Source organism: Molossus molossus, unplaced genomic scaffold, assembly GCF_014108415.1.
Source record: "Molossus molossus isolate mMolMol1 unplaced genomic scaffold, mMolMol1.p scaffold_m16_p_1, whole genome shotgun sequence".
In the NCBI taxonomy this organism is placed as follows: Eukaryota; Metazoa; Chordata; class Mammalia; order Chiroptera; family Molossidae; genus Molossus; species Molossus molossus.
The window spans coordinates 209,747,226-209,770,537 of NW_023425344.1; the positions used below are offsets into that span (position 1 = coordinate 209,747,226).

At 48.9% G+C, this 23,312-nt stretch overlaps 1 protein-coding gene across 3 annotated transcripts; it reads right to left on the reverse strand.

The window, feature by feature from the left end:
* Nucleotides 1-1,014: 1,014 nt before the first annotated feature.
* Nucleotides 1,015-7,905, reverse strand: BMP4 (bone morphogenetic protein 4). 3 transcript variants are annotated; one of them, XM_036267115.1, is made up of 4 exons: nucleotides 7,630-7,905; nucleotides 4,466-4,590; nucleotides 2,996-3,375; nucleotides 1,015-2,019 (listed from the first exon to the last, which is right to left on the reverse strand). In XM_036267115.1, exons 3-4 carry the CDS (start codon nucleotides 3,366-3,368, stop codon nucleotides 1,163-1,165), a joined length of 1,230 nt encoding a protein of 409 aa, XP_036123008.1. In that variant the 5' UTR covers nucleotides 3,369-3,375; nucleotides 4,466-4,590; nucleotides 7,630-7,905; the 3' UTR covers nucleotides 1,015-1,162. The 3 variants fall into 3 exon arrangements, with proteins under 3 accessions (XP_036123008.1, XP_036123016.1, XP_036123000.1); XM_036267123.1 differs by having other exon boundaries at nucleotides 2,996-3,322; nucleotides 7,840-7,901; XM_036267107.1 differs by having other exon boundaries at nucleotides 4,470-4,590; nucleotides 7,630-7,798.
* Nucleotides 7,906-23,312: the final 15,407 nt, after the last annotated feature.

Sequence of the window (23,312 nt, forward strand, 5' to 3'; positions counted from 1 at the left end):
CCAGCTCCAGAGAAGGGGGGTAGGCAGCACAGAGATAAGGAGAGTTGGCATTTGACTCAAGAGAATCTATATAGTGGAAATTTTACAGGGCCTATTCAGAAATTCTGACCCTTCAGTACCTGACCCCATTGCCAATCCCACCCAGTCCAATCTGTAGACATTTTTAACTCAATGAAGGCCTTCATGCCAGAGTAGGAAATAAAGAAAAGAAGTAAAAAAAAAAAAAAACCATTAGAGAACTCCATGTGGTATATTAAAATAGTGGTCACCAAACTTTCGAAGGTAAGGTACATCACTTATTTTATTGGCTAAAACCCACCTTTAAAAAAAGACTGCTAAAAACACTCACACACATATATACATAGGTTAATATGTGAGTGTACAAATCAGTTTCGGATTGAAATATACAATATTGAGGCCTATAATAACTGGAGACACCCTGGAGTATCATAAAAGCAGGGGTGGGAATCATTTCCCAAGAGCTGAGATTCTTACCCATCACACTCAGCTGGGACGCACCTCTAACAGGTGAGCAAATCCAGAAGATGTACAAGGAGCCCAAAACTGAGTCTTTAATCTGGCCTACTCCTTTTATCCCACTGTTTCTCCAAGGCATGTGTCATCCAGATGGGAGAGGATGCTGCGTCCTTGTTAACATTAAATAGAAATGGAAAACAATTCATCCTGGCAATTACCATCTCTCTACCATCAGTTTACTTCCTGTCCCTAGAACTTAACCACCTCCAGTTACCACCCTCTGACTTCCATTCTGCCCCCAGCCCCACCTCAACAGGAAAAAAAAAAAAAATCTCATTCAATAGAGATGGGGTAGGAGAAAAGAAAAAGGATTTGAGAGAAAAGAACATAGTTTACCTTTAAAATAATGACTCATTTTATTTTTTCTTTTAATATGTAGTTATAAATATATTTTGTCAAAATATATGATCAATATGGTCAAAACATTTGCACGTAAAGTCATAAATAAGGTCAAGGTGAATGTTTAGGTTTTTTTCCTTTTTTTTTTTTTTTTTTTTTTAAGATAAAAGTCCAGCTATAAGGAAGCAGTCTGTGTAGTGTGTGGGTGAGTGGATGGGAATGTGTGTGTGTGTGTGTGTGTGTGTGTGTGTGGTATGTGTGTGTGTGTCCCCAAGGACTGCTGATCTCAGCGGCACCCACATCCCTCTACTACCATCTCCTGATAATTTTTCAGTACCACCTTGTCATACTCATCCAGGTACAGCATGGAGATGGCACTCAGTTCAGTGGGAACACAACAGGCTTTGGGGATACTGGAATTGACAGAGTTGACCAGGGTCTGCACAATGGCGTGGTTGGTTGAGTTGAGGTGGTCAGCCAGTGGAAAGGGACAGTCCCCGTGGCAGTAGAAGGCCTGGTAGCCTGGGGGGGCCACAATCCAGTCATTCCAGCCCACATCACTGAAGTCCACATAGAGTGAGTGGCGACGGCAGTTCTTATTCTTCTTCCGGGCCCGCTGTGGGTGATGCTTGGGGCTACGCTTGGCCCTCCGCCGGCGGGTCAAGACATGTCCCCGGCCATCGTGGCCAAAGGTGACCAAGAGGGGCCGGAGCTGGGCCCAATCTCCACTCCCTTGAGGTAACGATCGGCTAATCCTGACATGCTGGCCCTGGTGGGTCCGTGTCTGATGGAGGTGAGTCACCTCAATGGCCAGCCCATAGTTTGGCTGCTTCTCCCGGGTCCAGCGAAGGACTGCAGGGCTCACATCAAAAGTTTCCCACCGTGTCACATTGTGGTGGACCAGTCTCGTGTCCAGTAGTCGTGTGATGAGGTGCCCAGGCACCAATTCTGCTGAGGGCTTCATAACCTCATAAATGTTTATTCGGTGGAAGCCCTGCTCCCAATCGGGGCCCTGGTCCACCTGTTCCCGGAAAAGTCGAAGCTCTGCGGACGAGATCACCTCGTTCTCTGGGATGCTGCTGAGGTTAAAGAGGAAACGAAAAGCAGAGTTTTCGCTGGTCCCTGGGATGTTCTCCAGATGTTCTAGGCACAATTGGGAAGGAAAAGAAAAAAGGAGGAAAAAATGCACATGAACTTTTTTCTGAGAGACTGAAAAGTCAAGAAGTAGCTAAGAGTTGGGTGATGAAGGGTGAATTCTACTTTTATAGTGGAAGCCTACTTGAGGAAAGTAGGCATACCTTTTAATTTGAAGAAGCAGATAAATGAGGCAGCTAGCAAACTCAGAGAGACTTAGCTAGCATTCGGCAAGCACCAAAGACAAAGTATCTCCTAACCTCCTTTATATGTCTAATAATTTCCATGTGTCAACTCCTTACTCCACCACCATCAAGACCCCTTTTAAAGCCCTCTTGGCTTTGTGTACACAGTTTTCTTTACAAGTGGTTGTAAAGAAAAAGAGGGGCCAACAGAGCAGAGGCAGGAGGAAACATGCACACAACCACCCTCTCCCTCTTCTTCCATTTTCGAGTATGTTACTAAACATTTCCCCAGCGATCTTGGAAACACAGAGCATGCCTTGTTGATCATGTTACAGAGGGGAAAATAAATTCCAACACAGTAATGATGCTGGTGGATTAATAACTCAGATTTACTTTGGAAAAGAAACATCCGCTAGGAAACATTCAGATCGGATTACAAGGCCCCTATTGAATAAACCTGACAAACACACAGCTGTAACATTAAATTCAGTAGGTGCTTTGGAAAAAAAAGGGGGGGGGGCAGAAAACCTGGCAGAAAAGACTTTGATATAGCAAAAACACACCGCTGGGGCTAGCCCAGTCTGAGTGGTGTCATTCCCCTTCCCTCAGCCCCTCCCCTCTGTCTCCGAAAAATAAATTTAGCCACAGCTCTGGAAATTCTTGGAGGTAGGCAGCTCTGTTCCCCAGCCTCCTGGATTTGGGGCTTTGATGTAACCTGAACCCTTCTCCCCCAGGGCTTCCACTGCCCCACCAGCCAACCCTACTGGCCCTCCCCCGCTCAGACTCTGGCAGGGACTGACCTTCGTGGTGGAAGCTCCTCACGGTGTTAGCCCGACTAGCGGGGCGCTCAGGGTACTCCAGAGCGATGCTGTGGATCTGCTCTTCCTCCTCCTCCTCCCCAGACTGGAGCCGGTAAAGATCCCGCATGTAATCCGGGATGACGGCGCTCTTGCTAGGCTGCGGGCGGCGGCGCAGCCCGAACATCTGCAGAAGTGTAGCCTCGAAGTCCCGCAGGAGCTCATGGCTCTGCCCTGAGCGGCGTCCTCCCGCGTGGCTCTGAATCTCGGCGACTTTTTTCTTCCCCGTCTCAGGTATCAAACTAGCATGGCTCGCGCCTCCTAGCAGGACTTGGCATAATAAAACGACCATCAGCATTCGGTTACCAGGAATCATGGTGTCTCTGGGGAGGGGGAGGAGGTGGAAGGTTAAAGAATAAATAAACACCAATAACTAGAGAGAAATAGAGATGTCTCCGTATATGCACATAGGGCGAGAAGTAGAGGGTCAAGATGTAAAGCAGGTCAGAAAGATCAAGTTTGTGTCTTCTCCCTCACACACCCCCCTCCACCACCAGCTGCAGCCATGCAAGGCCTGAAAGTAGGAATTGCCCTGTAATTACTTGGTCTAACTTGTTTACAGTCAAATAACCCCAAATCAGATAGCCTCCATCCTGTTAATCTTTTTTTGTCCCAACTGCTATCTGAGCCATGATCTCAGCTTGGCTTCTTCAAGGATAAACAGTTAACATTGAGGGGGTAAAAAGGGTGGGGGAGGGAGAATTAAAATGCCATTGCTCTCCACTTCAGACCTTCAGCCTCTCCCCCTCTTCCTCCACCCCCACCTTCCTCCGCCCTCCCAGCCCAACTTCCACAACTTCCAGCTGGTTTGGAGCAGGAGGGAGGGAAAGCAGGGAAGCAGGGGCAGGGCAAAGACACAGGGCGGCGGGGTCCAGGGGCCGGGGCCGAGGACGTGGTCTGGGAGCTGACGAAGTGGCTTGAAGGTTTACTTTACTTTGGCTGGTGAGTTTGAAATGCCCAGCAAAAAGCATCGGATCGTGCCGGCTGGCTCACTCCCGGTAAAGGGTCGGGGGTGGGAGGGGAAGGTGATTCCGGGAGAGACCTCGGAGTTTTGACAAGCAGCTGGGAACGCGACACCGGGGCATCGGGCACTCCCCCAGTCAAGTGGGAAGGGAGGGTGATTAGCCCATAAGGTACAACCCCGGGATGCGGACTTTCATCTCTTTAGCCCCCCTCGCTCCGCTTTCTTGCAGCGCACCCGGTCAGCGAGCACGAGGGGGAGCAAGCCCCACTTTAAACAGAACCCGTACGCCTGGAGCGTCGCGGCTGCCCGGCCGAGAAGAAAGCGACAGCGCTGCCAGAAAGCGGAGTATGGGCTCTGAAAGAAAGGTCCGACGGGAGGGACCCAAGGCGAGCAGGGGTGGGGAGGGCAGAATGAATTCCCCGAAGGGGAAGGAAGAGGTGTCTACTCACTGACAGAAAACAAGGCATATAATAACAGTCCATGATTCTTGACAGCCAATCTGGAACAAACTTGCTGGAAAGGCTCAGAGGAGCTGCTGCAGTGCGTTGCTCTGGATGGCACTACGGAATGGCTCCTAAAATGAATATTTGAATATAATGAGACTCTGGCGCAGACTGGCTCTGTTTTTCTTCCAGCCCCTCTGAGTCACGTGACCGCAGAGGCCCCGCCCCGCACACGGAGGAGCCCACCCTCCCCGCGGCGGGCGGCGAAAGGGCCCTCACGCCCCACCACGTCCCCGCCCCCTCCTGAAGAGGCCAACCTCCCAGCCTTCGGCTGGAGCTTCCAGCGGTTCGGGAGGAGCTCCCGGCTGCGATCCCTGGAGCCCTCCGCAGGTACCCCTGCACAGCCCGCGGAGGACGCGGCCCTCCCTTCTACCTGCGGCGTTCGGTGCGTCCGGCTCGGCCCGAGCGCCAAGCGGCCTGAAGCCGGAGGATCTGGGGCGCACTGTAGGGGCTGTGCCTTTCTGCGTGAACCCGGCTGAAGTGGGGCCGGGAGCGGGGGCGGCGGAGTCTCAGCCTCTCAAAGCCTCACCACCAAGGAGCACTTAAGAAAGAAAGCGCTGAGGAGCACACGCGCGCGCGCTCGTACCCCGCCACTTCCTTCCCAGGGTCTCTGCAAGGCCAAATATTGCTCCCAGCGACAGCCAGTCACCCCCTGGCGAAAGCTTGCGAGTGTTCAGACAAACCGAGCAGCCTTTTTAGCTCCAAGCCAAAAGCTGCTGACCAAGTCACGCACCGGGCTGGAGGGGGAGGTGGCTGGCGGCGATCGACGTGGGAAAGTGGGGAGGGAGCGGCCGCTAGGCTATTTTCTCTTGTTCCATTACCGGGAGAATCTCCGCACCGCGTCGGCCTCAGCGTGCCCCCGAGCAAAGCATAAATCCCCAAAGAAAGCGGTCGGCCTGGCCATTCTGGGCGGAGGCTGACTCAAAAGGAGGCGTCGCCGCGGAGAAGGCGCATCACAAGTTTCAAGTCTTAATGTCGCGGAGGTTTTACAACTCCCGACCCGGTGCAGAAAGGAAATCCCATCACGTTCCCAGGAGTCGAGAAAACCGTGAACAGCTTTCGGCCTGTGCTCGACCTCTGCGTCTGCGTCTTTCTCTCCAGCTTGTCTTATTTTTTAAACCTCCACTCCGCCCCCCCCAACCCCCGCCACTTCCTTCCCCCACCCCCTTCCTCCTTTGCACCAGCTGCAGAGTCGCAGCAAATATTTCTTCAGGAATTTTACCAACCCACAGCTCAAGGAATTACTAGGATGTCCTGCCTAACTGAAGATGCTGCACGCGTGGGTCACTCAGCACAGGGGCCTTTTCAAAAACCTGACCCGCGCAAATCTGCATCAGCCCGGGCTCGCCCGGGGGTCCGGAGCCCCACGACTCCCACTCAAAACTCCACTGCACCCCGCCTCCCATTCCTGAGGCTGTTCCCAGTTCCTGCCTTGGGTCGCTGCAGAGATCGAGGGCTCAGGTTGCCCGCCTTACTCTCTCCCATGAACTTGGGTTTCTTCTTGGGGGCACCCCAGGGAAGACTTTGAGGAAGAGGAGTGAAAAACCAAGTGCTTAGCCCTCCCCCAGCTGCGGCTGTCGGGCGCTGCCAGACACCGCGGACTGGGGTGCAGAGGCCACGGGCGCCCCTGCGCGACCGTCCCCGCCAGGAGAGAGCCGCGACGTTTTTCGAGCGGCTTTAGGTTTTCCCGCTGCCGCGCCACCGCTGGGGCTGACGGCGAAAGGATTGGGGAGGGCCAAAAGGTTTTTCTTTTCTTTTTCCTTTTTTTGAGACGCCGGGAACCCTAAAAAAAAAAAACCCTGTAGGAGGAGTTCCAGAAATAGGAAGAGAGGACGGAGAAGGGCCGGTCACTGCGGGGCGAAGGGACTGTGGAAGGGTCCAGTGCCCGGAATCCCTGGACAATCCCAGGGCGGCTGCGGGAGCGCACGCCGCGCTAAAACGCAATGGCTGGGTAAGAGCTGGTTGTGTTTCAATTTCTGGTTCAGTAAGTGGGATTCATTTCTGATCACGTTTTTCTCCCCCAGTTTTGCTTTTTTTTTTTTTTTAATTAAAAAAGATAAACGCCGAAAAGAACTTGCGTCTTCTTAACTTTTTCGGGGGGGGGGGGGGCGGGGATGCAACTCAGGGCGATTGTCCTTCACTTCCCTGCCTGGGTCTTCTCCCAACGCCTGTTGGTTTCGAGGTCACTTCAGTTTACCAAGTCCCTGTCTTTGGGGGTTTTCAAGTCTCACAAAGCCTTGAGCTCACAAACCGCAATCTTCACAAACCATCCACCTAAGAGGTGCCCAGGAGGCGTCTGAGGCCGCAGGCCCAACTCCCACGGGAAGGTCTTTAGGGACCCGAGATTCTGGGGACCCATTCCTGTCGGTTCCGGGTGGGGAGAGCCTTTAAGAGCCGCGAGTCCGCCGTGCGGCTCGCCCGAGACTCCCCATAGGGTACGGCTTCACAGGAAGATTCGTCCCCGGCGCGCCTGGCATCCCGGCCATCGAGACCCTACACCACTGAAATGATAGAGGAGAGGCTCCTGGGATGCTGCAAGCCCACGAACATAGCTCGTGGAGGAGGTGCGCCTTGCGGCGGCGGTTCGAAAGCTCTCAGGGGCTTCCGCCGGTTGGGGGCCGGGTCGGGTGACACTCCCCTCGGCGCAGCCCCTCGAGCCGCACGCACGCTCCAGAGGCGATAGAACTTCGCTCCGCACCGCAGAACCAGCCTTGGTTAGGTGCTGTCCCTCTACCTTGCCGTTCCCTCTTCGGAGCCAACATTTCTTTCTCTTCTGGCCCTTCCCGTCTGGGGATCGAAAACACCGGTCTACTCGCAACGTGTTCCGCTCAAGACCCCGCAGCCTTCCCAAAGACCCCCAGCTAAAGGCTTCTCTTCTCCCCTCCTCTCCTGCTCCAAATGTAATCAAGGTGAAACAGCCCGTGGTCGCCGGACCCAGAAAGTGGCCTGGGTAGAGGCGGTAGAGTCTTTCAGTGCCAGCATCCCTACCTCTAGCACCACCGTTGGGGGGGGGGGGGCTTTTGGCGCGACCACAGCCTGAGCCCCACAATCTTCCACCCTCTCAACCCCCGGGATGCGCCTCGCCCCCCTCGCCAGGCAGCCTTGCTCACCATAGGTCCCTGCAGTAGCGGGCTCGCCAGCAGCAGCTCCTGGGGACCTCTGAACGGCTGCAGTGAACTTAGGCGAGGGCCGAGGACTGGGGCGCTGCAGGCTCGAGACGGCGCAGACGGGAATCCCATCAGGGAGAGAGGCGAGATACTCAGCCCGGAGCAGCCGCGGCGTCTCAGGCTCCCGTCCCTCGGCTCGGATGCCACACTCACCTAGCTTCCGGGCCGGGCTCCGCACTCCTTCCCTCCCTCCCTCCAGCTCTGCCCTCTTGCATCTTCTCCTTCCTCCTCTTTCCCTCTCTCTTTCTTTCTTTCCTTCCTCCTCCTCTTCTCTGGCAGCCCCTCCCTTCTTCCCTCCTCACTCGTTCGCCTCCCTTTCTGGGATGGGAGCCCCGCCCACATCCTCCCCTCCAGCCGCCGGGCCTCGCCTCGCAGGCCCGGGTCCCGGAAGCCCGGGCAGCGCCGGAGTTCGCAGCTGCCGCCGGGGCTGGGACGCCGCTGCCTCCAGCTCTGGGAAGCGGCCGGGGCTCACCTGGGGACCACGTGCAGAGGTACTAGAAAGCATGCACCGACTAGTCGCAGTACCTTCCAAAAATACCCATGGGAGTCTGGGCTTCCCTGAGTTTAGAGTAACTGCTGCCCAAACTGATGATTAAAACATTGAGTAATCACCATTTACCCGGAGTAATTAGAGATAATGAAACACCTCTAAAATCAGGTTATGGAGAAAGGAGCTGTTGGATTGGTTTAAAGGGTGGCCTTCCATAAACTGTTAAAGGATTTCCAAAGGTTGAGAAACAGGCTGTGCACAGAGCTATGTGCCACAGAGAGGTACTCTTTGGTTATTAAAAAGGTGACTTTCCTTCCAAAAGATTTTTTAAATGCTTCTTGTGGAAAGCTTTGGCGATGACCCTCAGAAAGACAGCCCCAATAAACAGTCTAGTTTCCCTCCTCCCCCATCAGGCCTAACCCTTTTGAGGACAGAGATGGCTTGGAGACTGACTGGGGCCACGTTTTTTACAGTTAGAAAAGTTTGTTTATAATTCAGAAGCCCTCTAAGAAGCTCCACAGCAGTTGTTTTTGTTGTTATTATTGCTGTTGATTTTTTTGTTTGGTTGGTTGTGGTGCACCCAGGAATCCTTAACCTCAGCAAACTGACCTTCTGAGGAGGTAACAGCCACAGAAGCAACAACCTTTTTGGCCACAGGGAGACAAAAGATACCCTTTGATTTGTTTTTAAAGGAAGAAGAGGGATGAGGAGTTGGCCTTTTCCTACAAGAAAGTGCTGGCAATCATATTAGCAGGGAGGTGGAATGTGTGGCTTTAGAACCTTCCCAAACAAACAGGAGCTAAGTTCACACAGTGCCTCTGATGGCGCACTGAGGGAGATATCAGCATCATCTCTCTGTTTTACAAACATGGAAGGGGAAGGACAGCCAGGTTAAAGGGATTTGCCTAGAGCCCTGAAGTAAATCACAACCTCAGCTCTGGAGTCCTGAGCTAATGCTGCAGGGTGGGGCTGAGGGTCACAACCCTGAGCTCCAGGTAGCCAGGCCGGTGCTGGAGGATTGAGCATTTCCTGTCCTAGATTTTTAACATGGGATAAACATTACACTTCACCTCACTGTCTCAGTAAAGCATTTAGGTCTTTACTTAAACAGACATTGGTCCAGAGTAGCTTATCTCTACAAACTTGACAGTTACACACGTTTAATATTTAGAAAACAGGAATTGTGACAGGTAGGAAGTGCAGGAGATCGGAGAAACAACTGTGAGAGCAGGGCCACAGCCCGCTGCCATCTTTGCCAAGTTAGGCCAGTGAGATCTTTTAGCCCATTAATGCATCAAACGACAGAACACACCGTGGAGCTTTGGGCAAGTCCTTTAATTCCTGTGGGACTCTGTCTTCTCATTTGCAGAATGAAAGGCTTAGGCCAGATAATTTCCATGCCCTCTTTCAATTTGAACATGATTTAATTTCTTAATTGAAATTTTATTAAACATCTAGCTTCTTTCATTTTAAGTCACTATGAGCCTACCTCTTCCAAGAACCTCTGATTAAACAAGGCAGGGCAATACCACCAACACTGAAAGGATGACTGACAATATACCTCCAGCTTCCAGCACAATCAAAATTACGTTAATTATTATTAATAATAACACAAAATTAAAACCCCATTAAGTAGTTACCTAATGTCCATCCTGGGGCATTAGGCTGTGTGTTCCTTCAGCACACTGACTTGAGTAAGAACAGGTTAAATTTCACTGAGCCCCCTAATCAATCATTATTGTTTTAATCATTAACAAGATGTATTTCTTAATATCTAAACTAAAAAAAAAAACAGTAGTGATGTGCCATGATTAAAAAAGCAGGGCTTGATTTTAAGTCACCAGATAATAGCTTCTTTTCTTTTTTAAAACCCAAATGTTTTTGGATGACAGCTATTTTCTCATTTTGCTGAAACCCAGATAATAAAATAGCCACCCAGGAGTCCAGGAGTTTCTAATGAAGCCACCTGACGCACCTTGTTTAGACCCTGATATGAATCTTTACATGTGTGATAGCAAAACTCAGTTCCGGGTCTCTTGGGACAGCTTTATTTCTAGCCCACATTTGAGGTGGGTGCAAACCACCTTGTATCAACTCCCTTTACTCATTCCTCTTTTCCTTTTTTCTTCCTCTCTCTCATGCCAAGGAACACATTATTTGTTGATCAGAGAGCTAAGTCAACCACACCCTAATGATCAGAGTTGGTGAGGGGAATCATCCCAGCTTTTCCCCAGTTCAAGCTTGCTTGTGAATCTTGGTGTTTTTGTAGAACATAATATGGATAATCCAAATGAAACTGTACCCTTAAAGCATGTAGATTAGGAAGAGAAATCCACCGTATTTCAAGAGTAACTATTGCTCCTCTGCTGCTACTCTGCATGAAGGGCATTCATTTGTTGGGTTTTTCCTGGAGAGCATTAAGACAGAGTAGCTCGACAGCAAACCTGTGGGACAGCCTTTCTCCAGGTATGTTCCGAGGGCCATAAGCTTCAGAACAAGGTTGGGTGTTCTGACAAAATACAGATTTCCTGGCCCTGGCTGCCCCAGAAATTTACATATTTCACGAAGTTTTCTGATGATTCTGAGCACACTAAAGCTTGAGAATTACTATTTTAAAAGTTATTTTACTTCTATTTCTAGGGCTGATGGATACCATTAAAAGGCTGATACCATGAATTCTTAAATAAGAAAGGAATATGCTTGACTTGGGCTTTATAAACTGTTACAGTAACTGTAGAATTATTATGCGCAGAACACATGCAGTAGGTCTTTACAAATGAAGAGATCTCTAATCCTGTGGATGTAGTAGCCCTTGTTTCTGGGTCCTCATAAGAACCACATTAGATCTTCAAACCTTCTTTGCCAAATAAGTGTCTGCTGAAGCTATGTGAGGGTCCTGCGAAGGAACTTCCAGCACCATTCCTGACTTTTGAGAAGTAGTACGATAGATAAATTGGAATTGAAATTATGAGATCTCTGAAACTGCCCAGGACCATTAATTTTTCTCTTCCTAACATTTACCATTAGTGACATATTTGCTATCTAGCCATCACAACAACCCTTCTAAAATCAGTGTTCTACAGTTGAGAATCTGAAATTTAGGGAGGCCATGTGAGCTGTGCAAGGTCACAGAGCTACAGGTAGTGGACCAGAAATTCAAACCAGATCCATTTGTCTCCGCCTCCACATGCTATGAGCTGGGACTACAGAGGGATGGGTCCCCATAGCCACTTCTGACCAAACAAGGCTAGTCCTGGAGGCTTTTCCCAAGGCCAAGGCACCAGCTGCGGCTCCACTGTTGCAGCCTGCTATTACAAAGAATTTCGGAATATCTACCCAGTTCCGAGAAGACAGAACAAAATCAAAACCCACCAACCTATCTCCTCTTGATGTAATACAAAGCCCACCTTAGGGCAAGACTTTATGTGATCTTCCCTGGGAAAAGGTGGTGATGTTGAGAAAGAAGCTGCTTATCTCTCCTGGGTTGCAGTTTCCTTACTGTAAAAGGTGAGCACTGACCAGGTTCCTCACAGGCCTTTTTCAGGCCCCAAGACTGAAAAAACGATCTACTAGCTTAAATCATGGTCAAATAGCTTAACCTCCAGAGTAGCTTGGTTTCCTCATTTATAATCAGAGAAGAACAATTTCTATTCCAAAATAGTCTTCTAGGCATTAAATGAATTAATGTAATAAAATGTCAGGCACATAAGCGCTCAATAAATATTAGCTATTATTGATCATCTTTGCAAAGGTAATGATTACATGATCAAAGTAGGCGAAGAGTCACTCTGATACTGAATTTTATTTACAGTTAGTGATAAACTTTTTAAAGGAAGGGGTTATAGCTCACATTTATTTTGTAATCGTCGGTGCTGCACACATCTCAGGTGTTGATTGAATGAAGGCTGTTTACGTGAATCTGCATTCACTGAGTTAACACTCATTACGACCTGTCTAGATAGATCTGATCCATGAACATATCTCTGCCATTTGATAACTAATCATTGACCAAGTAGACAGTCATAACTACTGAGAACAAGGAAATTACTGACTAGATGACATAGTCAAAGTATTTCCTATCTTTGATTTTTCTGATCCCTAATACCTCTGACTTCAAACAATTTTTCTCTATACTTCTTGCTAAAATGTAAACCCTTTTCCCTTTCCCTGGTTTAAAGAAGAAATTTATACTTGATTGCAAATCTCTCCTTCTCCAAACATTTGAGACTGTTGCCAACCGTTGATATACCTCACTCAGAGCTAAATAATACTGAATTCTAATAGTTTCTCATTGAATAAAATAAAATGCCATACTACTTCAGTTCCCTATGACTTAAATTGTTGTCTCGCTACTTTATGGAATATGGTACTTTTTGTGAATCCTTCAAACCAGACCATTAAAAATGGACAGAGAACTCTAATCAAAACCCCGGAGAGATCAGACAGATGAAAAGACTGCTTTTATGTCTTAACATGTTTAACATGTGCATGGCAGACAGGGCATGGCTATTGAAATTCTTCCCTTTCCAAGGAAGTGTTACCCCAAAGAGAATGGGATTGGCACACAATGAAGGCCATTCGGCTTCTCCCTGTCTTAGTCTCCTCTGCTAAAAATGGTCAACTCCACCCACCTGATTCCTCAGAAGGGATGCTGTTTGGAAATCAATTATAGAATGGATCAAGAAGTTTCAAACTGTGGAATGTCTTCGTTCTCGGGGTACATATCCTTCACATTCTCTCTTTCCCTGTTGGTGTGAACAGTGTGACCTGGATAAAATTGCAGTGCCACCGTGGGGATGAGTTTTGGAAGCAGCACCAGACTCCTACATCAACATCAGGCTGTACCAAATGAGTTGTTGTGGTTTTCCAGACAGACGTCAATTGGACAACTCAATTTAACATTTTCCCCTCAATTCATGCTAATAGCTTTCTAGTCTTTTGCAAGGAAAGCTTTGTCCAAAAAGGGTATGTGATTCAAGACATTCTCACTGTACAAATAAAACCCGAATGTTTTTACTAATAGCCTAAATATTCCATGTCCTTGAGTGGAGAAAGAGTTATTTTTACCAATGTCCTCTTCAAGAATAAATGTATATTATGTGCAGTCCCCTCAGGGATTAGGTATAGATGTAATTAACACTCAAAATGCTTGCGGATGTTCACTTTGTGAAAATTCATCAAGTTGTATGCATGAGATTTGTGCACTTTTCTGTTCATGTTATATTTCAATACAAGTTTGCTAAACTATGCTTTTGAAATGATTTTTTAAAGTTATATTATTTGACCATCACATGAAACCCATTAGCAAGAGGCAATGGTTCTAGTCACCTCAGGTAACCAAGGGATTGCACAGGGTAAAACTAGAACAATCTGTAGTCTGGTGGTGGCCACAGGAGGCCCATGGCTTCAGGGAATTCTCCCAAAGAATAGGTGTATCAACCAACGCCTGGCCACTGGGGATCATAGCAGCCCAAGGTAGAGGCCAACATGCCTGATAGGCTGGTCCTTCTCTCAAGCCAGGGAGGGCTGGGGAGCTGGATCAGCAGAGAAGCGCCTAAGGAAATCCGAGTTTTGTACTGAGCTCTTGCCCTCCTTGGCTTCTCTGGCTGAAAGGCCCAGACTGTCAGACTGGGCACTGCAAATCGTCAGTCTGTGTGTGGGGGGGGGGGGGGGGGGGGGGGGGGGGGGGAGGGGGGGGGGAGGGGAGGGACAGAGGGACACCAGACACGTATCTCAAGACAGACATGCACTAAGCCCAACATAGAGAGGTAAACAGTTTTAGAAAAGAAATGGGCGCCATCCCCAGATTCTGGGAGACCTGGGATTGGGTGAGAGGCTGGGTCCAGGGTAGCAATAGAGAAAATGAGGACTCCAAAGGAGCGCCTCTCTTGATGCCTCGCCCAAGCCCAGTCCCAACTTGGACGCAAAAAGATAGGTCTTCAGTGGCCGCGGCCGCAGTTTGGCCCCTTTCGCGGCCTTGCGTCCCCAGGACCAGAATCACAGATCACGCAAACTCAAAGGGAGTCAGAGTCAGAGAAACCGAAGGAAGGTGCCCAGAGGCTGAGCTGCGAAGAAAGTGAGGTGCGTGAGAGTTTGCTGGAACCGGCGGCCCGGTGTTGGCGGAGCATTGAGACGCACGATGCCCTCACCTCCTGCAGGCAGATGGAGAAGGAGGTGCGGACACCTGGAAATTCCGAGCCACCCTGTCCCTTCGCGACTGCAGATGCATAGCAGGCCCGGGACAAGAGCCTCGCCAGGCCCAGTAGTCCCCACTCCTCGCGGCCGGCAGGCGGATCCTTATGCCAGCTCCTTGTCCCCGTGCCCCCTATGGTCAGGCGGCGGAGCTGGACTCCACAGCGTGCGTCCCCGACGCCCCGGGGCCACGGAGGAGGCTCCGGGAAGCTGCTGCACTGTCTCACTGGGCACTTCTTGCGCGCCCTCGCGGGGACGCTCTAGTTCTAGGAAGTGGCCAAGAGTGTCGGCGCAGGATGGGTGTAGGTCACCAGCCCGCTCCGCACAGCCCGCCCCCCGCGTTTCCCGCACCGCGCAATCCGCGCCGCCTCTGCAGCGGCTGGCCGCGGGCCCTCGTTATTTTTAGCTCTGCGCTGCACCTTCCTACCTGCAAGAGCTCGCCCCGCTCTCAACTCGTTTTGCAGGATTTGTGCCCCAGGTGGCTAATCTGACCCACACTTGAATAAACAGCGAGCGCTCGGGCAACCGGGGCCAGCCACCCGCACAGAATTTCCAGAGGCTCCTCTGATGCCCAGAGGTCCCACCTCTTTTTTCATCTGCTTGGACTTGGAAACTCTGGACCATTCCTGGAGGAAAGAAGGAAGGGAGGGAAGGGAGAGATGGGGTGAGGGGGTCCTAAAATGGTTCCTGGGACAATTTGCTTCTGGTCCCTGAGGTCCAACCCCCCCACCCCACCCCACCCCCGTTCCCCCACCAACACACACCCTTGGATGTGATGGAGCACAGGGTACAGAGGTCCTGATTATACTCGCAGAAAATTAAATTTTGATAGTGTTTGATAAGCTTCCCTCCCCAGCTAACCACTTCCTCCTCTGTGACAGGTTGCCCACCAGCAGTCTGGTTTCCCCCATCAAGTAAGGAAAGGAGTGTGCCTCCCGGGAGTCTGGGCTCCGGGGATCTGCTGTTTCTGCTTGCCAAGCCCAGCAGTGGTGTCTGAAGGTTTATGCAACAGTAGGGAGATGAGATTTATAAGGCCAGGAAGAGGGGGGGCGGGTGCCTGGCATGGAGAAGGCCAGCAGTCCCTGGAGGTTGCTGGAGGGACCTCAGGCGGACTCCGGTGGGGCAGTGGATCATTGCAAACCACCTCCGGCCCTAGCTTTCCCTCAAGCCAGTTAAATATGAAACATAACCAGGAGTCTCCTCTATTTAGTACAGAGACAGCAGGTTGGGCTTTGAAGTCTTTGTCCCAGAAACTTGATTTTCATTCTGAAAATCTTTTTGTTCCTTCTTCACATCCTACACTTTAGGGTCTGAGAACTCCAGGTAAAGGATAAATGTGCCTTTCTGTGCCACTCCTTCAGCTGGCTAGTTCTTTAGCCAGAGGCTGCCAAAGAGTTTGGATAGTCGAGGTTTATTTTCCCACCTGTAGGTAGAATCCAGAGGAGGGGAAAATGGGGCCAGAAACTGGAGGACTAAATACTAAAGATCTTAAGGGGAATATAAAAATGAGTGCTGGCTTTCTTTGTTGCATTTAAATTGAAAGCTAATCTCTTTAAATGAGAGATTCTTAAACTTCCTATGTGGCCTCATTAAGGATCCCTAGGTGGATTTCAGGGGATCTGTGAAAACCACAAAATGTATGCATACAATATTGGGGGTAAGTGTAAAAGTGCATGGAGGCAGGGCATACTTTTATCCAATTTTCAAAGGGATTTGGGACCCGGGGAAAGTTGAAAACCTCTAGAATACGGTACATGTGTTCAATCTTTCTTACTGGGATAATGTCTCCAAGTCCCACACACCCAAAGCTGGATTCAGTGGTACCTAGCTTTCACACCAAGAGCCAAATGTTCTTAATTCTCCACCGAGGCAACAGAAGTTTCTCTGTTTAGAGCCAACCCACACAGGGGAAAGGACTCTGGCAGAAGGGCAGAAAAGCAGAAGAGTATTTGGGACCCCAGCACCCTGCTTATCACCACCTACCCACCTAAGACTCTTGGGAGGCTTAATTTGTAGATCAAGTTCTGGAGTGTATGTGAAACTAATTTACAGATCACAAAACACGTGGCTAGTGGCATTTATGAAAATAAATGCTGATGGGTCTCCTCATGCTAGTTATAATTAGATGAACAATTATGTAAATAATTATCATGTGAATATTTGCATATTTTCTTCAACTGTATACTTATAAGGAAAATCAACATACTTTGGATTCCTAACCCTTGCTAGGCACGTTTATGTTTCATTATCTCATTTAATCCTTGAAACCATTTATGGCTTATATACTATAGTTAGCCCACACCACCCCCTACTTTCCTTTTAATGTTTAAAGAAAGAGAGGTATAGAGAGGTTAAGTAAATTGCCCAAGGCCACCCAGCTAACAAACACCAGATTTTAACTCCAGATGAGGTCCCTACTTTAGAGAGGGGACATTAGAGAAAGAACAAATTTTGTTCAGATTTAGGTAAATTTAATTCCTATGGTATTTGTATCCTGTGCAAAAGTACAAGAGTTGGAAATAGAGCAGCCACACTTGGGTGATCAGTCTTCTCATATACTCTTTGCTGGAAAACCGTCTTTAACGCATTCACCTCGTTCTCATTTCTTCCACAGTCCAGGTTCACTGGCATCTTAATAGAAGTTTATACACATAGCTTCTGATTACTGACATCTATGCTGCAGCCCATTAGGCAGCCTGTGAAGGGAAAGAGGACCTCATGCTTCACCCCTGCAACCCCGTCCAGTAACCCCTGTAGGAAGAGCTCTCATCTTGGGCAGCTAACAGACAGCAAAACTGAGACCCACCCCCAAATGGTTAAATATCTCACCCAAGGTGATTTAGCCAGAACATAGCCCTTTGTTTTTTTCTTTTTTTCCTATACCATCAAATTATGGCGCTGATGAAGACAAAACAGATTTATTTTGCTATTCCCTAGAAGTAACGGGTACATTAAAAGAACTACACAGTGCTGGTCTACTTTATTTTAAATACTTTCTTATGCCTCTAGCATTGGTTTGTGGGTTTGTTCAGCAGACAGTTCTCCTATTTTGTTTCTCTTTAGCATAAAATGCGTAATACCAAACTCTATCCTACATGGTTTGTGGAAGCTCCAGAGTGCAGGCAGACAGCTGTTCTTGATCTATAATTATGTTTTAATTATGGCTTGAGAATGAGTATCACAGAAAATGATGCCCAAAAGCAAAAACAAAAGAAGTATGGATCATAGTAGGCAGTTTGCATAAAAATTGATGAATTATGTTTCTCTACAGGACTCAAGTTACTGGACTGTGATAATAGATGAAAACGTCTTTTGGTAACATTTTGGTACTTTAACTTAAACAAGTGGGGGGAGGTGTGATGACATGATTTTTAAAAGTTCAGTAGTCGGTATGATGTGAGTTTTTTAAAATAGACTTGAATTCAGGTAGCTTGGATGTAGGGATAGCTCAAACCAGTTCGTGCTATATGTATGAATTTGGATTTTTTTTTTTCATGAGTTAAATGGGCCATATGATCTCTAAACTTTAGGTGTCAATAAGCTTTTTAAAAAAATCCTCTCCCAAATATATTTTTTCATTGATTTTTAGTTAGAGTGGAAGGGAGGGAAGGAGATAGAGAGAAACATCTGATGTGAGAGAGACACACAACCCCAGCAGGGAATTGAACCTACAAGCCAGGTAGGTGCCCTTGACTGGAACTTGAACTGGAGACCCTTGTGTCCACAGGCCGACACTCTAACTGCTGCGCCAAACCAGCCAGGGCAACAAGATTTTTATGTAAAGTACCAGATAGCAAACATATTAGGCTTTGTGGGCCATATACTGTTTCTGCCATTTTTCTTCTTCCTCACCTTCCCCCTCGACCCCTTCTCTTGCCCCATACCTTCATCTTCTTTCTCCCTTTCTTCTTCTCCCCCTCCCCCCTCCTCCTCCTCCCTCTCCCCTCCCCCCTCCTCCTCCTCCTCCCTCTCCCCTCCCCCCTCCTCCTCCTCCTTCTTCTCCTTCCTCCTCCGCCTCCTCCCTCTCCCCTCCCCCCTCTTCCTCCTTCTTCTTCTTCTCCTTCCTCCTCCTCCTCCTCCTTCGCCCCCTCCCTCCCTCCTCCTCCCTCTCCCCTTCCCCCCTCCTCCTCCTCCTCCTCCTTCTTCTTCTTCATCTTCCTCCTCCTCCTCCTCCTCTTCTTTCTCCCTCTTCCTCCTCCTCTAATTGTTCATAGATGTACAAACCGTTTGTATTAGTTTGTTAGGGCTTCTGTAACAAAGTACCACAAACAACAGAAATGTATTGTCTTGCTGTCCTGAAGGCTAGAAGCCAGAGACCAAGGTGTCTGCCAGCAGGGCTGGCTCCTTCTGAGGCTGTGAGAAAGAAACGGTTTTGCGCCCCTCTCCTAACTTGCGGAGGTTTGCTACCATTTTTAATGCTCCTTGGCTTGTAGCAGCTTCACCCTGATCTCTGCCTTCGTGTTCACATGGCAGTCTCCCTGCGTGTCTGTTTCCAAACTCCTCCTTCTGTAAGGACACCGGTCATATGGGGTTAGGGACCCACTTTGCTCATCTTCACTAATTACATCTGCAATGACCCACTTTTCAAATAAGGTCACATCTGAGATGCTGGGGTTCAGGACTTCAACATATGAATTTTGTGGGGACCACAGTTCAATTCAACAGACCATTCTTAGCTTGCAGCCTACACAGAAATAGGTCGTGGGCATAGTTTGCCGATTTCTTTAGTATGGTTCCTGTTTACTCTAACATTCTCTAGTCTCCATTACTTCATGTAACAAATCATCTTTTAAGATCTTCATTCATTTGCTAGATGCACTGGTTAGGCACTGGTCAGATGCTAGAACCTAACAGTGAAAAACCGATAGAAATGTTTGTCCCCCAGGGTCTTATCGTCTAGTAGGAAGGGCAGACCACTGACAATATGTATATGTATGGCAATAGGTATAAGAATAAAAATAAAGAGAAATCAAGAGAGATGGCAATGGGGTAGGATTTTAGTAGGATGGTCACAACAGGCTTCACAGAAAAGGTGACGTTTGAGCAGAGGCCTGGAGGAGATGGGGGAAGCCAGCCGCATGGGTATCTAGGGACATTGTGTTTTGTCAAAAGGAAGAGCAGTGTGACTTCTGAGGTGGAGGTGGGCCTGGTGTGCTCAGAAACAGCAAGGAGGCAAGCGTGCTTGGGTGGAGTGAGCCGAGCTGGGAGAGTGTTTGGGGATGAGGTCAGAGAGGTGGGGCAGGTGAGGCTGGATGGTGTGCGGTCTTGTGGTCCACTGGAAGAGCAGTGCCTGTCCTGGGCTGAGGTGAGGGAGACACCCAGGGCTCATGATTCAAGGAGGTACTCACCCTCTGGGTCATGCAAGTGCAGGGTGGCCCCCGAAGGTGAGTGCCTCCTTAAACCGTGCGCCCCAGCGGCCTCCCTTGCCTCACCCTGCTTCCAGCGGGTTCTCAGCGGGGGAGCGGCCTGGTCAACCTAGGTTTTATCAGGGTCACTCTGACTGCTGTGCTTAGGGCAGGATAGAATAAAGGAACTCAATCAGAAGACGATTGAAATAACTTCCAGAATAAAACGGTGAAAAGGTTCTTAGCTGGTAATCTGCCAAGGTTTAGGCCACCCTAAGCGATTACCAGTGGATCTTGCTTCGTTGTTGTTTGTTTGTTTTTTAATGTTTGTTTATTTATTTAAATTATCACCTGAGGACATGCTTAGAGGAAGGGGGCGGGCAGAGACAGAGACAGAGACAGGGACAGGGACAGGGACAGGGACAGGGACAGGGATGACAGGGACAGAGACAGAGACAGGGACAGAGACAGGGACAGGGACAGGGACAGGGATGACAGGGACAGAGACAGAGACAGGGACAGAGACAGGGACAGGGACAGAGACAGGGACAGGGACAGAGACAGGGACAGGGACGACAGGGACAGACATCATGCCCAACCAACTGAGCCACTCTGCTGGCCTGGGTTGTCTTTTCTTTTCCTTCTCACTCAACATTCTCTGGGGTCCCTACATGCTGGATTGTGTATTAGGTGCTGGGATTCCAACAATGGACAAGAAATAGTCGCTGCCTCCAAGAACTAATCGTTTTTTTCTCTTTCCATCATTCCTCCCTCCCATCCTCCCTCCCTTGGTCCTCCACTTCCCCCCTTCATTCTTTCCTTCCTCCCTTCTTTAAATATTTAGAAATTTAATACAAAACATAAGCCCTGCCTCAAAGATGATCTTCTAGGGAATTCACCACACATGCTTGACTGAGGTTTTCTAACCTGGGCCCTCCAGTCGCATTCCATTCGGAGCGGCAGGCGAATGGGAGTGAGCGTCAGGGAAGGGCTTGGAAACCAGCTGCGATTTATTTGTGATTTCTCATGGGAACACTGTATCTCTCCTTCGGTCACAGGACCAGGAACTTTTACGTCCAGAAAGTTTGAGATCCTCACAACCATCTCATTTTATAGATGAGGAGACTGCAACCTAGACAGATGAACCTCAAATCAAACACCTACCTAATGGTAGAGTGTGGCAGATGGTATTTTTCAAAGGTGGCTGCAACAATGTCTTCCATCCCACATGCTCTTGAACACAATGTTGACGCTCATCCCGTTGAAACAAAGATGAGGGTCTATGTTCCCTCCCCTCGAGTCTGGGCATATTTGTTTTCTATTACTCCTGTAACAAATGATCATAAACTTAATGGCTTAAAACAACACAAATCTATGATCTTACAGTTCTGGAGATCAGAATTCCCAAATGGGTTTTACTAGGCTGAAAAATCAAGGTGCTGGTGGCCTGCGTCCCCTCGGGGGGCTCTAGGGAGCGTTTGCTTCCTTGCCTTTCCCAGCTCCTGGGTTCCAAGGAGGCTGCCTGCATTCCTTGGCTCCTGGCCAGCACTGCCCTGTCCTGTGCTTCTGCATCACGTCTCCTCTGACTCTGACCCTGCTGCCTCCTTGTTGTAAGGACACTTGTGATTACACCGGGCCCACCCAGATCATCCAGGATAATCTCCCCATCTCAGGGCCCTTAACTTAATCACATCTGCAAAGTCCTTTCGGCCAGGTAAGGTAACATAGTCACAGGTTTGAGGATTAGGACATGGACACCTTTAGGGGATGATTATTCTGCCTACCACACTGGGTGAGCTCCTGACCGCAGCAGAATTAAGCTATGTGGCTTCCAAAACGAGGCCATGGAGGCAACACCGCTTCCTGTGGGTGGTCTTGGATCCCTTCCTTTCAGAACCCGATTGCCACTGCCGTGCTGTGAGCGGCCCGCGCTAACCCGAGTGCGGAGGCTGCATGGGGAGGCCGTGTGTCGGTGTTCTGACTGGCAGCCAGCTGTGGCCTCAGCTGACAGCCAGCATCAGCCATGGTGCATGTGAACGAACATGCTTCCAGATGATTCCAGTCCCCAATGTTGCAACCCCCTGCTTTTAAGTCTTCCCACCTGAGGCTCCAGACATCACAGAGGAAAGATAAGTACGCCTGTTATGCCCTGTTCATATTCCTGTTCCACAGAAAATATGACAAAGAATAAAATTATGGTTGTTGTAAGTCTGGGGATGATTTGCGGGGCAGCTGCAGAAAACGGATACGAAAGGCCAGGACGCAGGTCTTCAGCTCCTCCGCCCCAGAGTTACGGCTCAGTCAAGCAAGTCAATGAGTGAGCAAGAATCATTTATCGAGCATGCATTAGGAGCAGTGCTCTTTAGAGAATTTAAAGGTCTATAAAACTTGTTCTTTATCTTCAGAGAACACTCCCTAATTGGTGGGAAAGATGTGCAGACAGCATCTGTCAGGAGTGGAGTTAGGAGCCCGGTGCACTGGTCATGGTGAGCGATGGTGAGATCCTGAACCCTGGGCATGACACTGGAATAGGAGCGAAACCAGAGTCCAAGGACTTTTCTGGCGATCAGTTGATAAGAATGTCCAGCTGAGGGATGTGCAGAAAGAGGAGGTAAGGTGGATTCTGTCGTTTTTAGCCATTAAGGCAGATTGGAAAGCCAGGAGGAAAGCCAGGTCTGGGGAGCCTTTATGGTAAATAAATTCAGTGTCTGGTCATCATGGGGGCTAATCTATGTTTTGAAAGCATTTTCACCATTAAATAGTGCTTAGTTCCCAATGATGGAACATTTAGAGAACCAATGGGGGTCACTTTAACAGGTACTACTCTCTATGCAAGGAACCGGAATTTCTACCATCTAGTACCATGAGCGTGTCTGGTGTTCAGTACCTTTGTCACGGACAGTGCAGTTTTACATAAACAGCTGCATTCCTTCATCACAGTAAATCCCACAAGGGTAGGTGGCACCGATGGCGTTGCCATCATTTTGCTGAGAAAACATTCCGGATTGGGCGGCAGCAAAGCCCTGTCCCTTCCCGGCGTGTGCTTCCTCTCCCACAGAGTTTCTCTGGCTCAGGGAAGAGACAAGCAGATGCCCTTCCATCCTCTAGTGAGTTTCAAGGTGACTTCACGTGGATCTCAGAGATATCAGTAAACAAGAATTTACTTCCATGAGCATGGTGTTTCTCTAATGGGTAACTTTTACAACGGGCTCGTTTGCATCTACATAATTGTAAACATAGTATTGCCTGCTCAATTTGGAAAACTCAGATTACAACCAAGGAATGCTCCATTTTCATCAGTGCCCATGATTCCCCAGTCAATCCCTCGGTGATCCGACCTGCCGAAACTGCTCTAGGAATTGACTTGGACCACAAATGAATGGCTTCTTTTTATTTTGTTCTTCATGCGGGCAGCAGTGCTGTGCCGTGACTCTTCTGGAAGTTACAAGAGCTGGGACTGGAACTAATACACATGGAACATATTTGGTTGGTTGAGAAGAAATCGAAAGACTTTAATTTTTGTGGTCTCTGATGGGATATACATAGAAAATAGGTGTATCAATGCTCCAATTTAGTTTTATTAAATGACATTTTTCCTG